This window comes from Brassica napus, chromosome C2, assembly GCF_020379485.1.
Source record: "Brassica napus cultivar Da-Ae chromosome C2, Da-Ae, whole genome shotgun sequence".
In the NCBI taxonomy this organism is placed as follows: domain Eukaryota; kingdom Viridiplantae; phylum Streptophyta; class Magnoliopsida; order Brassicales; family Brassicaceae; genus Brassica; species Brassica napus.
Genome location: NC_063445.1, coordinates 39,679,117 through 39,696,584, shown reverse-complemented (window position 1 = coordinate 39,696,584; position 17,468 = coordinate 39,679,117). Strand labels below are relative to the sequence as shown.

General features: G+C 45.7%; 1 protein-coding gene across 1 annotated transcript; it reads left to right on the top strand.

Annotated features, from left to right (window-relative positions):
• The first annotated feature begins 11,793 nt into the window (after positions 1-11,793).
• On the top strand, positions 11,794-13,227 carry LOC106448452. Its single transcript, XM_013890336.2, has one exon. The coding sequence runs from the start codon at positions 11,794-11,796 to the stop codon at positions 13,225-13,227; it is 1,434 nt and encodes a 477-aa protein (XP_013745790.2).
• The last annotated feature ends 4,241 nt before the right edge of the window (positions 13,228-17,468 follow it).

The following is a 17,468-nucleotide window of genomic DNA, read 5'->3' as shown; positions in this document are numbered from 1 at the left end:
GAAGCGAAGCGGCGTGGCGGAGAAATAGACGACACTGGATCTCAGATCTCGGCTTCTCTGGCTAAGATCCCGTTCGAGGACGACGGGGGAGATGAGATGTCGACGGTTTCTAGGGTTTATGCGGAACGAGGCTTCACGGAGCTCCGGTTTGTGTCGGGCTGGGTTTGGAGGGTACACGGTGGTTTCAAGCAGAGCAGCTGTAGACGTTTGTCCTGGCGTCTTAGGAGCTCCAGTGATGTCGCCAGATGACTTCTTCGGGTTGCGCCCCTCGACGTCCTAAGGAGTGGCCGCCGGAGTGGTGTTGATTGAACGAAGCTCTCGACTTAACCGTCATTCAAGTCAAGGCGGCAGGGTTGCTGGAGGAGGAATGCCAAATTCAAAGAGAAGAGATGCAACCCAACGAATCTCAGCAGAAGTGTTAGCAACAGATCGATACTCAGCCTCAGTAGACAATCTTGCCACACTAGTTTGCTTTTTAGCTGACCATGAAACAGGATGTTGGCCAAGGAACACTATATAGAGGCGCCTGTGGAGGTGTAATCCTCGCGGTTTCCAGCCCAATATGCATCGGAGTAATCATGAAGAGACAGTGAGTTGGAGTGCTTGAAGACGAGGCCAGTTGTGATTGTGCCAGCGAGATAACTGAGAACTCTTTTCACTGCTTCCAAGTGTGTCATTGTTGGCTAGTGCATGAATTGGGAAAGTTTGCTGACAGAAAATGTGATGTATGGTCTAGTAAGTGACAGATATTGAAGTCCACCAACAACAGTTATGTATTCACTGCTATCAGACAGAGGTGTGCCATCTTCGAGTGTTAAAGGTGACGTTGACCACATGGGAGTAGCTGTGGGTTTTGCACCAGCCATGCGTGTACGATGAAGCAGGTCCAAGATGTATTTTCTCTGTGAGAGGACAACCCCAGACGACGAGCAAGTGACTTCGATGCCCAAGAAGTAGGAGAGATCACCAAGGTCTTTTAGAGCAAATCTTTTTGAGATCAGATCAATGAAGTCGCGAACAGTAGAGGGAAAGCTTCCAGTGATGATTATGTCATCGACATAAACAAGAAGATACGTTGTGACTCCTTGATCGTAGAAGAAGAAGAGAGAAGCATCCGCTAAGGAGTTGCGAAAGCCAGAGTTAAGTAAGAACCGTTTGAGCTCATTGTACCAAAAGCGAGGAGCCTGCTTGAGGCCATAGATTGGTTTCTTGAGTTTGCAGACATAGTGATGTGCCCCGGTTCGTGGATCAGTCCATTGGAGCCAACCAGCATGGAAATCAGGACGTTCTGAACAATTTGACCGAGGTTCGTTCATCTGACCGTACCAGACACACTGACCGAGATGTCCCGAGTGCGTCCCGATTGGAGCTTTGGCTGGAACCACGACCAGACGACCGATTTCCCCGTACTGAAGCTCGTCTTCCCCGACAAACTCGACATTCTAAGACCCACGGTCGAGCCAGACTTAGCTTGGGTGGTGAAGAAATCGAAGATGAACATGCATTCTCATCCGGACAGTCCCGCAAGCGTTCTTATCTTTACCCCGTGCATCCATCTGGTTCGGATGAACCTGGACATCTTGACTTGTCTTTTCCATTTTTCGTGTCTTGACCAGATCTAGTCTTCTCCATTTTACGTGCCTTGACCAGATCTAGTCTTCTCCATTTTCCGTGCCTTGATCAGATCTAGTCAAATTTGTATTTTCTATGCATTGTTTTCCCACATTTTCTTTAATTGTCTTTGACTACAAAACACTATATATATGTAGTCCCTTTGATGAATAAAAGCAGTTCAGTTTTGGTTGTTTATTTTCGATTCTTCTTTTCTCTGAGTGAGAGAGAGAGTTCTTAGCTAGTTCATCGGTTTGAACCGGCTTGTTGATTTGGTGGTCAGCCAATCATCTTTGTGTGTCGTTTGGTGGTTAGCCAACACACTACATTCGTTCTTAGGTGGTTAGCCTTAGATCGTGGGTATTTCAAGAGCCATTCCGCATCTCTTGACGATCCGTTCAATCCATCTCAGTTCCAGAAGTGCTATTTGCCTTCTCGGTTCATATCCAACACCCAGCTAAAGTGATCCTCCTATCTTAGGGTTCTTCACATAGTCCGGGTGATCCTTGTCCACAAAGCTTGTTGCATATAGACATCTTCTTTAGGGATCCTTGTAGAAATGCATTATTAATATCCAGCTGTCTGAGGGACCAGTCTCGAGTGGTTGCAACGCTGATTATGATGCGGATCGTCGGGGCTTTAACCACATGACTGAATGTCTCATGGAAGTCAATGCCTGGACGCTGGAGAAATCCTTTTGCAACTAGTTTGTCAATGGTGCCATCTGGGAGAAACTTAGTTCGAAATAACCATTTGCAGCCGACAAAATTTTGCTCAGGTGACTGGAGGTACGAGTTCAAAGGTTTCGTACGCAGGAAGTTGTTGAACTCAGTGCTTACTGAGTCACGCCAGAGAGGATCAGCCAGTGGTTGAGCCACTGTGTGAGGATCAAGACTCGCAAGCACTAGGTGGACAGAGTACATGTACTTCGGGTTCCGTTTGATCTGGTAGCATGAGCGGGAATACTCATGATCCCCTCTGATTTTATTCCCCAAGGTATAGGGAATTTCACCATCTGGTGAAGAGTCTTAGGGACGGCTCCAATGCCTTGAATCTAGGGCCATCCCAGAATCATGTTGTAAGATGATTCGCAGTCAACGACAAGGAACTTGGTTGACATGTTAATCCCTTCAGTGTACACCGGGAGGGTCGATTCTCTAGCGGTCTTCTTGACTTCTCCGCTGAAAACTATGAGTGGGGTTATTCTCCGTGTTAGAGCGCTTTCTTCCATCCCCAGATCCTTATATGCGGCTTGGAAGATAATGTTGTCGGAGCTTCCATTATCTACCAGTATCCTTTTTACCTTGCAATTCCCTACAGTGAGCGATATGACTAGGGCGTCATGAAGTGGGGTTAGAACCCTTTCTTGCTCCTTGGCCGTGAAGCTTATTTCGTCCGTACCTAGGAGCAGGCGTTTTGGCTTGGCTGCTTCTAGGCCGTGCTTGGTGTTCAAAGTGCTCTTCTTTACGGCTGCGTGGCTTATACCGCTGATTTCTGAGCCTCCTGATATGACATGGATTACTCAGTCCGGTCGAGGTGGTGAGGCGGGAGCAGCTTCAGTGGGCTTCCCCGTCGTCCCTTTGCTTAGATGGCTCTGGGCCTTTTCCGAAAGGAACTCCCTAAGGTGTCCTTTCTTAAGCAATTCATTGACCTCGATCCTTAGTGCGACGCAGTCCTCTGTTTTGTGATCGTGGTCGCGGTGGAAGTCGCATCAAAGACCATGGTTCCAGAAAGAATCGGGTGCTTTCATCTTCTGAGGCCACTTGACTTGTTGGCCCATCTACCTCAGAACATTGATCAACTCCGGCCTTGAGATGGAGAGGTGAGAGATGTATGGCCACGTGGACGCTACCATCCCTTCTGCCTTCTCGATCGGCCGGTTCTGGTAACTGCCTCGGCTTGTGTTCCCATAATCCCTGGTTGGTCTTGGAGAGGGTCTCTCATCTCGCTCGGTTCGGTCTGGCCTGACCGCCTTGGGGTCTTGTTTTAGCTGCGCCTTAGCGCGACTGGCGACATCTTCTTCCCATTTTACATGTGCCCAGGCTCGGGATATCACGTCTTCCATGGCCATGCACTAGTATTTGGTCACCTCCTTATAGAGGTCCTCCTCGGGGAAAGCAAGCCTCTCTTGAAGGCAGAGATTGCAGTGGGGATGTTACATCCGAGAATGGCAACTTTCTCTTGATTGAAGCAGGCTATGTAGCCCCGCAGGGGTTCAGCACAATGCTGGAGAATTTCGTATAGACCGTCAGAGGTTTTCTCCAGGTCTCTGTTGCTGGCGAATTGCTCCACGAACTTGTCAATGAGGATAGCGAAGGAGGATATGGACCTGGAGGGTAGGTTGATGTACCATTGCAAGGCGGGTCCGATCAGGGTTGAGCCGAATCCCTTGCACATGGTAGCTTCGCGCGACTCCTTTGGGAGTGGTACAGCGAGCATCCTTTGTCGGTATTGGGTGACATGATCGTCAGGATCGCGAATACCTTCATACGCTTTTATGCTGGGAATGGAGAATTTCCTGGGCATCTCGATCAGGGTGATCTCATCCGTGAAAGGAGTGTCGGAGTAGGAGTCAGGGTTGCTTTTCCGGATGGGGGAGCTCCCCTTGGGAGCCTTTCTACCATAGATTGCATGGCGTCGAGCCTCTTGGAGAACATCTGCTCTAGGTAAGCAGCCATAGGAGACTCTGTCTTTTCTACTCCCTCGGATGCTTCCTTGTCGGGTTCCGGTTTAGATTCGCTGTCTTCTACGTCGTAGATCCGAGCACCCTTAGTCTTCTCGCGCATTGCTGCGTCTCCTTGCGACGTCGTAGGCGGGACATTCGCGTCTGTTCTAGAGTTAGGTTTCTCCAGAGTCAGCATGGATCGGATCTGAGTTCGGAATCGATGCTTCTTGTTACTTGCTGTGTTGAGGGCTTGGTTTTTGTCTTGGAGGGTTAGGTTCTCCGATTCGAGCTGGCTGAGCTTCTCGGCGCTCTGCTCCAGTTGCTTGGAATTCTCGTCGAGCTTCTCCTTCACTTCTGGACTAATGAGGAGAGCTCGGGATTCTCCACAACCTCTTCTCGCGCTTTGTGCAGCTCGGTTACTTGATTTTGTAGACCATCGAGTTGCCTTTGGAGCTCGGCTTCTCTCTGGGTAGCTTCTGGTAGCTCGTTCTGCTCATCCACCGCCATTATTACGTAATTTAGATTACTCCCCTCCTTCTAGCGCCAAACTGTTAGGAGATTTTTGTGCAGGATCTTTGTGAGTACCACAGAACGATGGACAAGCCTGGTTTTTATATTAATTTGCAAGTAATAAGATTGAAGGAGACATTTTATTAGATCAAAGAGCTGGAACTACAATATATTGGTGTATGAACCCTAGTTCTAGCCGCCTAGCTCTAGTCTCTAAGTCTCGAAGAGTCCATCCCTTGTTTTAGGGTTTAGGCTCCCCTTATATAGTTGTCCTGAGGTCGGCCTTAGTCGGTTTGATCAGGTTAAACTATTCCATATTCGGAAATATGGAAAGTTCTCCATATCAGAAGCTTTCCTTTTCTCGTAGGAATGGGTGGTCCTTGGGACCGGACCCGGAGTGCTTCCTAGCGGGGACCCGGGGCATCTCCTAGTGGGGACCCAGAGGCCGGTGTCCTGCCTGGGGTCTAAAGGAATTCAATACCTGAGTATTTTACCCCAACACCTAGAACGGCCCTGCATTCACGGCATGAGAGTCGTCCCTTTGACTCTTCACCAGATGGTGAAATTACCTACACCCAGGGCATAAGAGAAATCAGAGGAGATCAGGAGTATTCCCGCTCCGGCTACCAGACTACTTTGAAGGTAAAGACTAAGGTCTTATAGCAATTACAGAAAAAACCTCGAGGTCATCATACCGAGGAACCGGAGGTCGAAGAGATGGACGACGTGCCATTGATCGAAGGGGACCAGACCCGACATCTCAAAGTCGGTTCCAAGCTGACTGAGGGACTAAGGAGGAGATTAATAGACTACCTCAGGTCTAACTCCGATTGCTTCGCTTGGTCCCACATAGACATGCCCGAGATTGATCCAGATATCATCATGCACAAGCTGCAAGTGGAACCCCTACATCAACCCGTCAGACAAAAGAGGAAGAAGTTTGCCCCCGAAAGGGATGCAATCATGATATCACTCAAATTACCCTAAGGAGTGATTTATACTCTCTCAAATAAGAGGTCGAGTTGTAGTACTTAGGGATTGAATTCACAGGGAGCTAGGGAACCTAATGGATCTAATATGATTTGTTAAGTAGGAAGTTTTAAAGATTTAAAATGTAAATTTACAGTTTTGGTTGAGCAAGTAATTGCTTGATTGATTGGTTGAGGTTTAGGTGCTTAAAAGGAAATAGCTAGACTTAGGGTTTCTATTCAGAAAACTTGGAATTATAATCCTACAGATGCCTAATGAGTTGCATGCATGATAATGTAAAGCTCAACTATCAATTCAACAAGTCCATCAGCCATCGCATGTTTGAACTTGTCTATTAACTAGATTTAATGACCCAAACAAATCTGTTTGATCAATAGCAGTGTCGATCGATGATCCTATAGGGATATCGATAGATACACCTTTTGCCCCGTCGATCGATTATCCAATATGAATATCGATCGACACGCTTCTAGTTAAGCTTTATGCGCGGGTTGAATAATGCTTACTAAGCTCACTAGATCAGCTCTCGCATTACTCTTAGGAAAAAACTTAGCTAAGTTAGAATGTTTTCAGGATGAGAATTAAGCTCTCGCTTTTATCTATCAATACTAGGTCAAGTTCTAGGTAGCTAATCTAGAAACAGGCATTAATGAACAATCCTAATGACAATTACAACAACTCAGCAATCTATAGTTGGGGCTAATCCCTCATAACCTATTTAAACCCTAAATCTAACAGTGGAACTACTCAGACATGGCCAAACAATTCATGAAAGCAATTAGGTTAGAAAACTTGATAGAATAGTAAAATAGATATTAATGGAGTTCCAATCACAAATTATAACTTTAGATCTTCTTTCCAATCTATCACAATCCTAAAACCTTTTGCTGAAAGTAATAAAACTAAAAACACAGAAAATCACACTTTGCCTCTAACATGGTAGCAAAGCTTATATAGTTAGGTTAAAACTTGTCAGGAGTAATCTTGTAAATTGGTGAAGACTTGGGCTTCAAGTCGGCTGTGACCAAATGGGCTTTCTGCGCGTTTCGCTGTCGATCGATGTTCAGGTGTGAACATCGATCGATATTCCTCCTCCAATATCGGCCGATGGTCGAGCTCGATGATCATCATGGGTGCTTGCTCCAAATATTTCAAAAATGCTCCAAAATCATCACTTATCTCCAAATCACTTCTGATCTTATAAATATAATAAATAGACTCTATAATATAATAATAGATAGTGAAAACACATATAAACCATTGATGAAAATGGGTCAAATCCATGGTCTATCAAATCATCAACGACGAAGTCAAAAGCCTACTCGGCAAAGGGTTCATTCGCGAGGTACAATACCCGGAGTGGCTAGCCAACGTGGTCGTAGTCAAGAAGAAGAACGGGAAATGGAGAGTCTGCATAGACTTCACAGACCTTAATAAGTCCTGCCCAAAGGAGCCCTTTCCTCTGCCTCACATCGGCAACCTGATCGATGCCACAGCCGCGCATCAGCTGATGAGTTTCATGGACGCGTTCTCTGGCTAAAATCAGATACTCATGCATCCGGAAGACCAGGAAAAGACATCCTTCATGACATCCAGAGGGCTCTATTGCTACAAAGTCATGCCTTTTGGCTTAAAGAACGCATGATTAACCTACCAAATGCTGGTGAACATGATGTTTGCGATCAGATAGGGGGGACCATGGAGGTCTACATCGACGACATGCTGGTCAAATCTCTTGAGGCCGAAGACCACATATCTCTCCTACAGCAAGCCTTCTCCACTCTCCGGAAGTATAACATGAAGCTCAATCCAGCTAAATGCTCATTTGGGGCCAGTTCCGGCAAGTTCCTCAGGTACATTATAACCCACCGGGGAATTGAAGCCAATCCGAAGCAAATCAGGGCCATTCACTCAATTCCTTCCCCGAAGAACGTCAAAGAGGTCCAAAAGCTAACAGGAAGAATGGCAGCCTTGAGCAGGTTCAACTCCAGGTTCTCCGACAAGTCTCACGCCTTCTTTGGGACCCTCAAAAGCCCAAAGGACTTTCAGTGGACAAAGAGTGCGAATCCGCTCTCCATGAACTCAAGGCTTATCTCACCAATCCTCCTCTCCTAACCAAGCCACTGCTCGGCGAGGTCATGTTGCTATATCTAGCGGTCTCGGAGCATGCTGTAAGCGCTGTCCTAGTGCGCGAGGAAGGAAACAAGTACCTACCAATCTACTACGTGAGTACGGCTCTCCTGGATGCAGAGACCCACTACAACCAACTGGAGAAGCTGGCCTTAGCTCTGATAGTCGCTGCCCGTAAGCTGCTGCCCTATTTCCAGGCTCACCCAATCTAGTTCGTCACTTCCTTCCCCATAAAATTGGTCCTCCACGAGCCTAAAGTCTCTGGACGCCAAGCGAAATGGGCTGTGGAACTAGGGGAATACGATGTGATTTTTGAACAGCTACAACTATAAAGTCACAGGTTCTGGCAGACTTTGTGGCCGAATTCACCCCTACCTTTCTCCCAGCTCTGGAGCAAGAAGTACGCCTCCGAAGCGAAACCAAAGAAGAGGGAGAATGGGTCATGCATGTTGATAGATCCAGCAATGTCAGAGGAGCCGAAGTAGGAATAGTGCTTACCTCGCCAACAGTGAATACAGCCTCAAGGGCCGTGAGGTGCAACTTCAACGGAACAACAATGAGAGCAAGTACGAGGCCTTAATCGCAGGGCTAACACTCGCCCATCAAATGGGGGCAGAAAACATCCAGTTCTTCAGCGACTCCCAGCTGATAATCAACCAGGTGCAGGGAGAATACCAAGCAAAGGACGATAGCATGATCCAGTACCTGGCGGTCGCCCAGCTACTCATCAAGATATTCAAGAGTTGCAAGCTCACACAAATTCCCAGGGAGCAGAACTCGCAAGCCGATGCCTTGGCTAATCTGGAGTCCACCCTCGAAACAAACAGCCAGATGAGCATCCCCTTGCTTGTGCTTCAATGGCCAGCCACCCTGGAGGAACCACAATCCGAAGAGATCTCCGCTATCGAAGAGGACGATGTTGGGGTCAAAATTGGTTATGACGAAATCAACGTCGGAAAAGACGTCCGAGAAAGCTTTTTCTTCATTAAAAATGAAGTCGGGAAAGAACGGAAAAAAATATCAAGGGCTAGTTCGTCGAAACAAAAAAACTCGATCATCGAAACATGGATTCAGCTTGGCCGTTCGCCGAGCTGGACCCAAGATAGATTCAGCTCGGCCGTTCGCCGAGCTGGACCAGTCTAGTTCGGCGAATGGCTGAGCTGGACCCAAGACGGATTCAGCTTGGCCGTTCGCCGAGCTGGACCAGTCCAGTTCGGCAAACGGCCGAGCTGGACCCAAGACGGATTCAGCTCGGCTGTTAGCCGAGCTGTACCAGTCTAGTTCGGCGAACAGCCGAGCTGGATCAACCAAAACCCTTCTTCGCCTCGTCCTCGTAACTCCTCTCCCGAAACTGCATCGAACTCATTCTTGTTTCGTTTCGATCGGAGGCATTGTTGGAACTTTACGATTTAAAAACCGCGGGAACTCGTCCTTTTTCGAAGGACATTTGGATTGATCGTGTAAAATGGTAATGGTTAACTAAACATCTCGGATTGCCTACGCTATAAGAGGAATTGGAATGTTCCTTAGATTCGACGTCATTTCGAAAGCGCTCTCTGTATAAAACCGTAAAAAAGCCTAAGTCAGAAAACAGTCCAAAAGGGTGCCAGAACACGGCTAAGAGCCCACTTACGATTTTATAGGAATCAAGCCCAATCGTTACGACGGTTTATCATTAGTTATGCAGGAAAAGATAAATTTCCAGTTTCCGAAGATAAAAGTCAAGTTTCCGAAGATAAATATAAAGTTTCCGAAGATAAATGTCAAGATCGAAGGGAAATGGAATATTTCCACGAAGCGATAAACTCGACCGGGGACAGAAAGGGAAAAAGGTAAACAGCCTTAGAGGAAGTATATAAGGAGATCGAGGATGAAGGGGGAGAACACACGAGATTTATCACCCAGAGCAATACTTAGAGCAATTTAGGCATTTTTCCGTTTTTGTTATTAGAGCTGCGACTCAACTAGGTTTTCAAGTCTTAGGTTGCTAGAACTAAAAATCTCGCCGACAGCTCTCATGGCCGAAGGCTCTTACCTTGTTGTTACGCTCAAACGCGGATTCGGAATAAAAACCCTTCTTGCTCTCTTTTCGATTCCATATATTTATTTTTTCATCTATACTTTGGTGTTCTCATTTGCTTGGCGTGTGGTTTAGCAGATATCCGGGACCTCTAGGAAATTTAGGGTTTCCTATATTTCCTAATTTAAACGGAAATCTACAGTGCGAATTTTGGTTTCCACAGTTGGCCGCTAGAAGGAGGGGAGACAGATTATCTAACTCAAAAAACCACCAGACGACTTAGGCACGGTATGTCTGATCGAACAAGCAGCGACGTTATCTCCTTCAAGGAGAGAGCAACGGCCGATCCGGTCAAACCTCCCAATGATCCCCTTGTCGTTGAGCTGAAAATTCAGAATATCGATATCGCAAGGATATTGGTCGACACTGTAAGCTCGGCCGATATCATCTTCAAAAGCACCCTCGAAAGAATGGGAATCTGCCCATCCGAAATCGATCCAAACCCAGTAGTAGGACTTTCGGGGGAGGCAACCATGACTCTCAGCACAATCAACCTCTCGGTTAAAGCCGGCAGCATGACGAAAATCGTAGAGTTCTTAGTCATCGATCGACATGCATCGTATAACGCGATCATAGGAACTCCCTGGCTGAATTCAATGCAAGCAGTCCCGTCGACATACCATATGTGTCTCAAATTCCCAACCCCTCGCGGAATTGAGACCATCTGGGGAGATCGGAGAATCTCGCAAGTATGCTTTGCCACATAATTAAAGCGAAGGAACCCCTTAGCGGAGGAAACGCCTAAAAAGAAAAAGAAATCATCCGCCGCGGACAACTCCTTAGAACAAGGCGAAACATAGATCTTTTGGCAATCGAGAGCAGCCGAAGTCTTAGAGGGAAAACGCAAACCAACTTGCGAGCCCGTTGTATCGGAATGCTGACAAAGCATTCCCAGACCACAGTGTCGAAATCGGCGCGAATCTGAGCGAATCTCTGAAAATTGAGCTTATATCCAGTTTAAAAAAGAACTTGAACACGTTCGCGTGGGCCACGGAGGATATGCCGAGGATAGATATCAACATCACGTGCCACGAACTCAACGTGGACCCAACTTTTAAACCTATCAAGCAAAAGAGACGAAATCTGGGAACCGAGCGCGCTGGCGCAGTCAACGACGAAGTCAAAAAAACTTTTCAAAGTCGGATCCATAATGGAAGTTAGGTATCCTGACTAGCTCGCTAACCCAGTCGTTGTTAAAAAAAAGAACGGAAAGTGGCGAATGTGCGTCGATTTCACGGACCTCAATAAGGCATGTCCAAAGGACAGCTTCCCATTGCTGCACATTGATCACTTGGTTGAAGCGACGGCGGGGAACAAACTCCTATCTTTCATGTACGTGTTCTCCAGGTATAATCAGATCATGATGAACCCCGACGACCAGGAAAAAACTGCATTCATAACCGACCGCGGAACCTACTGGTATAAGGTGATGTCATTCGGTCTTAAGAATGCCGGCGCGACCTATCAATTACTCGTCAACCGTATGTTCTCCCAACAACTCGGAAAGACAATGGAGGTGTACATTGATGACATGCTCGTCGAATCCCTCAAAGAATGGGATCATATCACTCACCTCGAAAACTGTTTCAAAAGGCTAAACCTGCACAACATGAAACTTAACCCCGCTAAGTGTCGGTTCGCGGTAGCATCTGGAGAATTCTTGGGGTAGCTCGTCACCTTCCGTAGGATCGAGGCCAACCCTAAACAGATCACCGCGCTGATCGAAATGGTATCCCCAAGAACAAAGCGGGAGGTATAAAGATTGACCGGAAGGGTCGCAGCGCTCAACCATTTTATCTCACGATCAATGGATAAGTGTTTGCCTTTCTACGACACCTTGAAGGGGAATAAGAAATTCGAATGGACCGAAGAGTGCGAAAAAGCTTTCCAAGAGCTGAAACACTACTTGGCCACTCCCCTAGTGCTCGCAAAACCAGTAGAAGAAGAACCATTGTTCCTATACATCGCAGTGTCAGTCACGGCTGTAAGCGGCATCCTCATCCGAGAAGAACGTAGCGAACAAAAACCCATCTTTTACGTAAGCAAAACCTTACTCGACGCAGAAACACGTTACCCGATGATGGAAAATCTCGCGCTCGCAGTCGTAATGTCCGCACGAAAGCTAAGGCCGTATTTCCAGTCCCATACAATCGTAGTACTTACTTCGTTCCCACTATGGGCAATCGGGCTAAGCGAGTACGACATCGAGTACCGAACAAAATCTTGCGCGAAATCGCAGGTGCTCGCCGACTTCCTAGTAGAGCTCCCTACAGGGTGCATGACTAACCAGGAGCCCGATTCAATGTGGACCCTCCACGTCGACGGATCCTCTTCCAAACAAGGATCCGGAGGCAGGGTCAGACTCACGTCGCCACTTGGAGAAGTACTGGAACAATCGTTCCAACTGATTTTCCACGCTTCGTACAACGCAGCCGAATACGAAGCCCTAATCACGGGTTTACGATTGGCTCACTGTCTAAAAATATGTAATATCCACGCCTACTACGATTCCCAGTTAGTTGCAAGTCAATACAGTGGAGAATATGAGGCAAGGGATGAGAGAATGGATGCCTACTCAAAACTCGTTCAAAACATGGCTCAAGGCTTCGACCGGTTTGCTCTAACCCGGATCCCTCGGGCTGAAAATGTGCAGTCTGACGCCCTAGCCGCCTTGGCATCTAGTTCGGATCCAGGCCTGAGGAGGGTGAATCCCGTCGAATTAATCGAGTCACCCGACGGTGATCCAGATGAAGTCAATGTCCTGACAACGAAGTATCTAGAAAAATCCGAGTATGGATTCGACAAACCTTGGACAGAAACAATCTTCGCATACATCACCGACGGGAAACTCCCAGCGGAAAAATGGGCAGCCCGAAAAATTAAAACCCAATCTACGCGATACGTCTTGGTGGAAGGAGAACTATATAAGTGGAGATTTTTTGGGCCACTCATGACCTGCTTAGAAGGGGAGAAAGCACGAGGGATAATGGAAGAAGTCCACTCTGGATCATGCGGAAACCATTTGGGCGGAAGATCCCTCGCAATCAAAATCAAACGCCACAGACACTTTTGGCCGACAATGGTCAAAGATTGCGAGAATTTTGCTCGAAAATGCGAGAAGTGCCAGAGGCACGCTCCTACCAATCATCAGCCGGCAGAATTTCTCTCGTCGATTTCGCCCCCATATCCATTCATACGATGGTCGATGGACATAGTCAGACCCATACACAGGTCAACGTAAAAACGATTTTTGACAGATTTTTTCTCAAAATGGGTCGAAGCCGATTCCTAATCAAGCATAAAAGACGCCTAAGTCGAAAGTTTCGTGTGCAAAAACATCCTCTGTAGACATGGCGTCCAGTACGAAATCGTAACGGACAACGGCTCCCAATTTATTTCGACCAGGTTCGAGGCCTTCTGCGAGAAATGGAAGATACGACTGACCAAATCGACTCACAGATACCCGCAATGCAACGGCCAATCCGAAACGATTAACAAGACCATCCTCGATGGGCTTAAGAAACGATTGGACGCCAAAAAGGGTAGATGGGCCGAAGAACTTGAAGGAGTCTTATGATCACATCATACGACTCCGAGACGCGCAGCGGGAGAAACTCTGTTTGCTCTCGTTTACGGAAGCGAATGTATGATCCAAAAAGAAGTCGAATTCCCCGGTGTACGCAGAAGATTACTCGCGGAACGAGAAGATTTGAACAATCTAATGTTACTGGATGAACTCGATCTAGTCAATGAACGACGAGAACAAGCTCTTATATGCATTCAAAACATACAACAGGTGGCCGCAAAGTACTACAACACTAACGTATGCAGCCGAAAATTCAAAGAAGGCGACTTAGTCTTACAAAAAGTTTTCCAATACACCACCGAGCGAAATGCGGGAAAACTGGGAACCAACTGGGAAGGGCCCTAAAAAATCATAAAAGTAGTCCGACCAGGCGCGTACAAAATCGCAAATATGCAGGGCGTCAAAATTCCGAGAACTTGGAACGCGATGCACCTCAAGAAATACTACCGCTAAGCAGCACTTTGCACTGAACTACGAGACGGCTTGATCCCGGAAGAGGGTACGTAGGCAATTCGTCATACGACGAGCTCAGCTGTCCCTCCTCATTAAAAAGGGGGGGGGGAGTAGGTACGTATACGTATACTTGTATACTTCCAAAAACAAAAATTCGAAATTTTTTAAAATGTCTGATCCCAGACTCGACATTTTTGAAACTCCTTATTAACATAGCGGAACACATCCCGAAATCCTAAGTGTCATCAGAACACTCCACCACTTGAAAAAACAACGACCTTCGGCAAAGCGAGACGTCGCTAATGCCCGAGGGACCTTTGTCCAAGATCTTTCCAAAAGTGAACACTCGTCCTTAAAACAATCCATCCACGACTATAAAACACACACTCCTTAACACGAATCCTTTGCAAAGAATCTAAAACCACAATAAGTTTGTTGCTGATCACAACAAACTCTCAACGTCCTAAACAGATTAAGCCATCTCGTAGAGATAGCTCTCGAACACCCGACAAAAGGGTAATAGAGATGACAACTCGTAATCTTCCCTCTACACCCATATAAATACTCCATAAGATCTTAAAAACGTAAAAACTAAGTTTCATTTAAAAGTCGCAGAAGCGACGGGGATTAAAAGCCACAAGCGGCCAGTCCCAAGATAAAAACACGGCCACACTTGGCCGGAACAAGAAACGTAAAACAAAGGTCCCACTCGAGATTGCAAACTCAATCATCCTCGGCACGCAGAGCCTCATCTTCGCCAACCACCCCTTCCAGGTCGGAGCCACGCTTCCTCCTGCGCCCCCGTCAACTAGATCCTGACCAACGGGCTCACTTAAGCAGGGGGGAAGAACACACTTGGACTTTAAGTCCACGAGGATCAGATCAAAGTCTCCTCCCGCACAAACGGGAAGCATGGCCCCTTCGACTCGTGGAGACTGAGGTGCTTCACCGACCTCGTTCGTCCACGGAAAATAATACATAGGAAATAGAATTATTGACTAGAAATAATAAATGAGTCAAAGACTCAGTCTTCCGTGCAGATTGGTCAAGGATGACCATTCGGCTACTGTCCAGGTTCATTTGAACCAGATGGGTGCACGACGGTAAGGAGAAGGACACATGCGAGACTGTCTGGATGGTCCGCCGGGTGAGAATGCAAATCCGTCTTTGGGTTCTTCACGACCCAAGCTAAGTCTGGCTTGACAATTGTCCTTAGAATGTCGAGATGGTCGGGAAAGACAAGCTCTGGTATGGTCAGTTCGGTCGTCTGGTCGTGGTTCCAGCTGAAACTCCATTCTGGACGTACGCGGGTCGATCCGGGCTTGGTTAGTCTGATTGGTACGGTCGGATGGGCGAACCTCGGTTGAATTGTTCAGAACGTCCTGATCTCCATGCTGAGCTGGTTCCATGTAATGATCCATGGACTGGGGCACATCATTGTTTCCCTCTTCAAAAAGATTGTCCTCAAATCTGGAACATTAAAAGGAAAAGGATTATAAGCAAAGAAATAAAAATCAGAACATTTCTCACCTTGAGTTTGGTCCGGTTTTTGAATTGAAGAAGATCTGTCTTGGTTTGCTTGATGACCACGGTTTTGTTCTTTATCTGGCCCTTCATGTATTGACACAAAGCTTCCAAGACCAAGGTCATATGCACCAATATCAAGAGCATTCAAAGGACCAGAAAAATCATTCTTGTTCAAAATATTTTTAGAATCTTTTTCAAACTCAGAAATCAATTCAAACTACTTGGATTCCCCGGTTGTAAAATGGTTAATTGCAAGCAAGATTCGTCAGGAATTGATTCGGATTGGGAAGAAAATAAGTTCTTTTGTTCACAAGATTTCAAACCTGCCATTGGCTCATGTGCATAGTCATCGAAAATTGACAATAGGTCTGAACATTCTTCCTTTTCTGGCTCGGTTTCAACTTTGGCATTCTCGAAAGTCACCAACGGTTTCTGCTTTTGGCACTTGTTAGCATAATGACCGATCCTATGGCATTTGAAGCACCTGGTATAATGAGCTTTGCTTGTGGTTTTCACAGCTTTGCTTTTATCAAAAGAAAACACATTAGTTTTCAAATCGAAATTTGAAAGAGAAGAAAAATTACATTCATGTTTTGGTGCAGAAGAAGTGTTGGTGTTTCCCTTCTTTTTGAGTTGCTGAATAGCAAAAATTGCCTTATGCAACATCTTCTCCAAACTGGCATAAGTCTGAAGCTCGTTCCAATCAAGCATATCACAGTTGCTTCTCTTGGCTTTGGTGAAGGGACGATCACCATTTCTGACCCTCTTCTCATCATCACCTAACATGTTTTGTCTCTTCCTTTGGTTTCTTTGTTTCTGCACAAAATCAAACCCATTAGAAGCAAACTGTTTCTTATCTCCAAAAATCAATTGCTCTTTTTCAAACACGGTTTTAAAAGGATAAAAAATGTCTTGTTGTGGTTTTGAAGCTTGATTTGATTTCTTGTGAAGTCCAAACATCCTGAAAAAACTTAACAAAAGAGTTAGCAAATAAAAATCCTCACACTCTCAAAGTGTTTAGCTCACGATTTTTAGGTGATCACTCAGAGTTCTTTTCACTGGTTCAAATGATGATAGCCAGTCAAAAATCAGCAATCAAAAACCAAAACAACCTTTTATGGGTAAAAAAAAGAGAAAGAAAGATGAAGAGATTTTTATATGGATCTGTGATACCACTCAAATTACTCTAAGGAGTGATTTATACTCTCTCAAATAAGAAGTCGAGTTGTAGTACTTAGGGATCGAATTCACAGGGAGCTAGGGAACCTAAGAAATCTAATATGATTTGATAAGCAAGATGGTTTTAGACTTTTTAAATATAAATTGCAGTTTTATATTGAACAAGTATTTGTTCAATAGCTGGTTTGAGGTTTTGGTGCTTAAAAAGGAAATAGCTAGATTTACGGTTTTTATTCAGGAAAATTGGGATTATAATCCTACAGATGTCTAATGAGTTGCATGCATGATAATGTAAAACTCAACTACTTGATCAACAAGTTCATCAGCGTTCGCAAATGTTTGGACTTGTCTATTAACTAGATCTATTGATCTCAACTGTCGTATTTTGATCAATAGAAAGTGTCGATCGATAATTGATATCATTCAAATTACCCTAAGGAGTGATTTATACTCTCTCAAATAAGAGGTCGAGTTGCAGTACTTAGGGATCGAATTCACAGGGAGCTAGGGAACCAATTAGATCTAATAGCTATATGATTAAGCTAGGCTAATAGTTTATAAAGTAGTAAATAGTTATTGCAAATCAAGGTGAACAAAGTATTTGTTCGATTGGTTGATTGAGGTTGTAAACAATTAGGAGAAATAGCTAGACCTAGGGATTTATCAATCAAGAGATTCAAAACTACAGTTCAAGGATGCTAATGGTTTATAGATTAATTCTAGAACTCAATATCTAA

What these genes read in the sequence shown, in the direction of transcription:
- LOC106448452 (XM_013890336.2), top strand. Translation starts at nt 11,794, where the DNA reads ATGGATAAGTGTTTGCCTTTCTACGACACCTTGAAGGGGAATAAGAAA.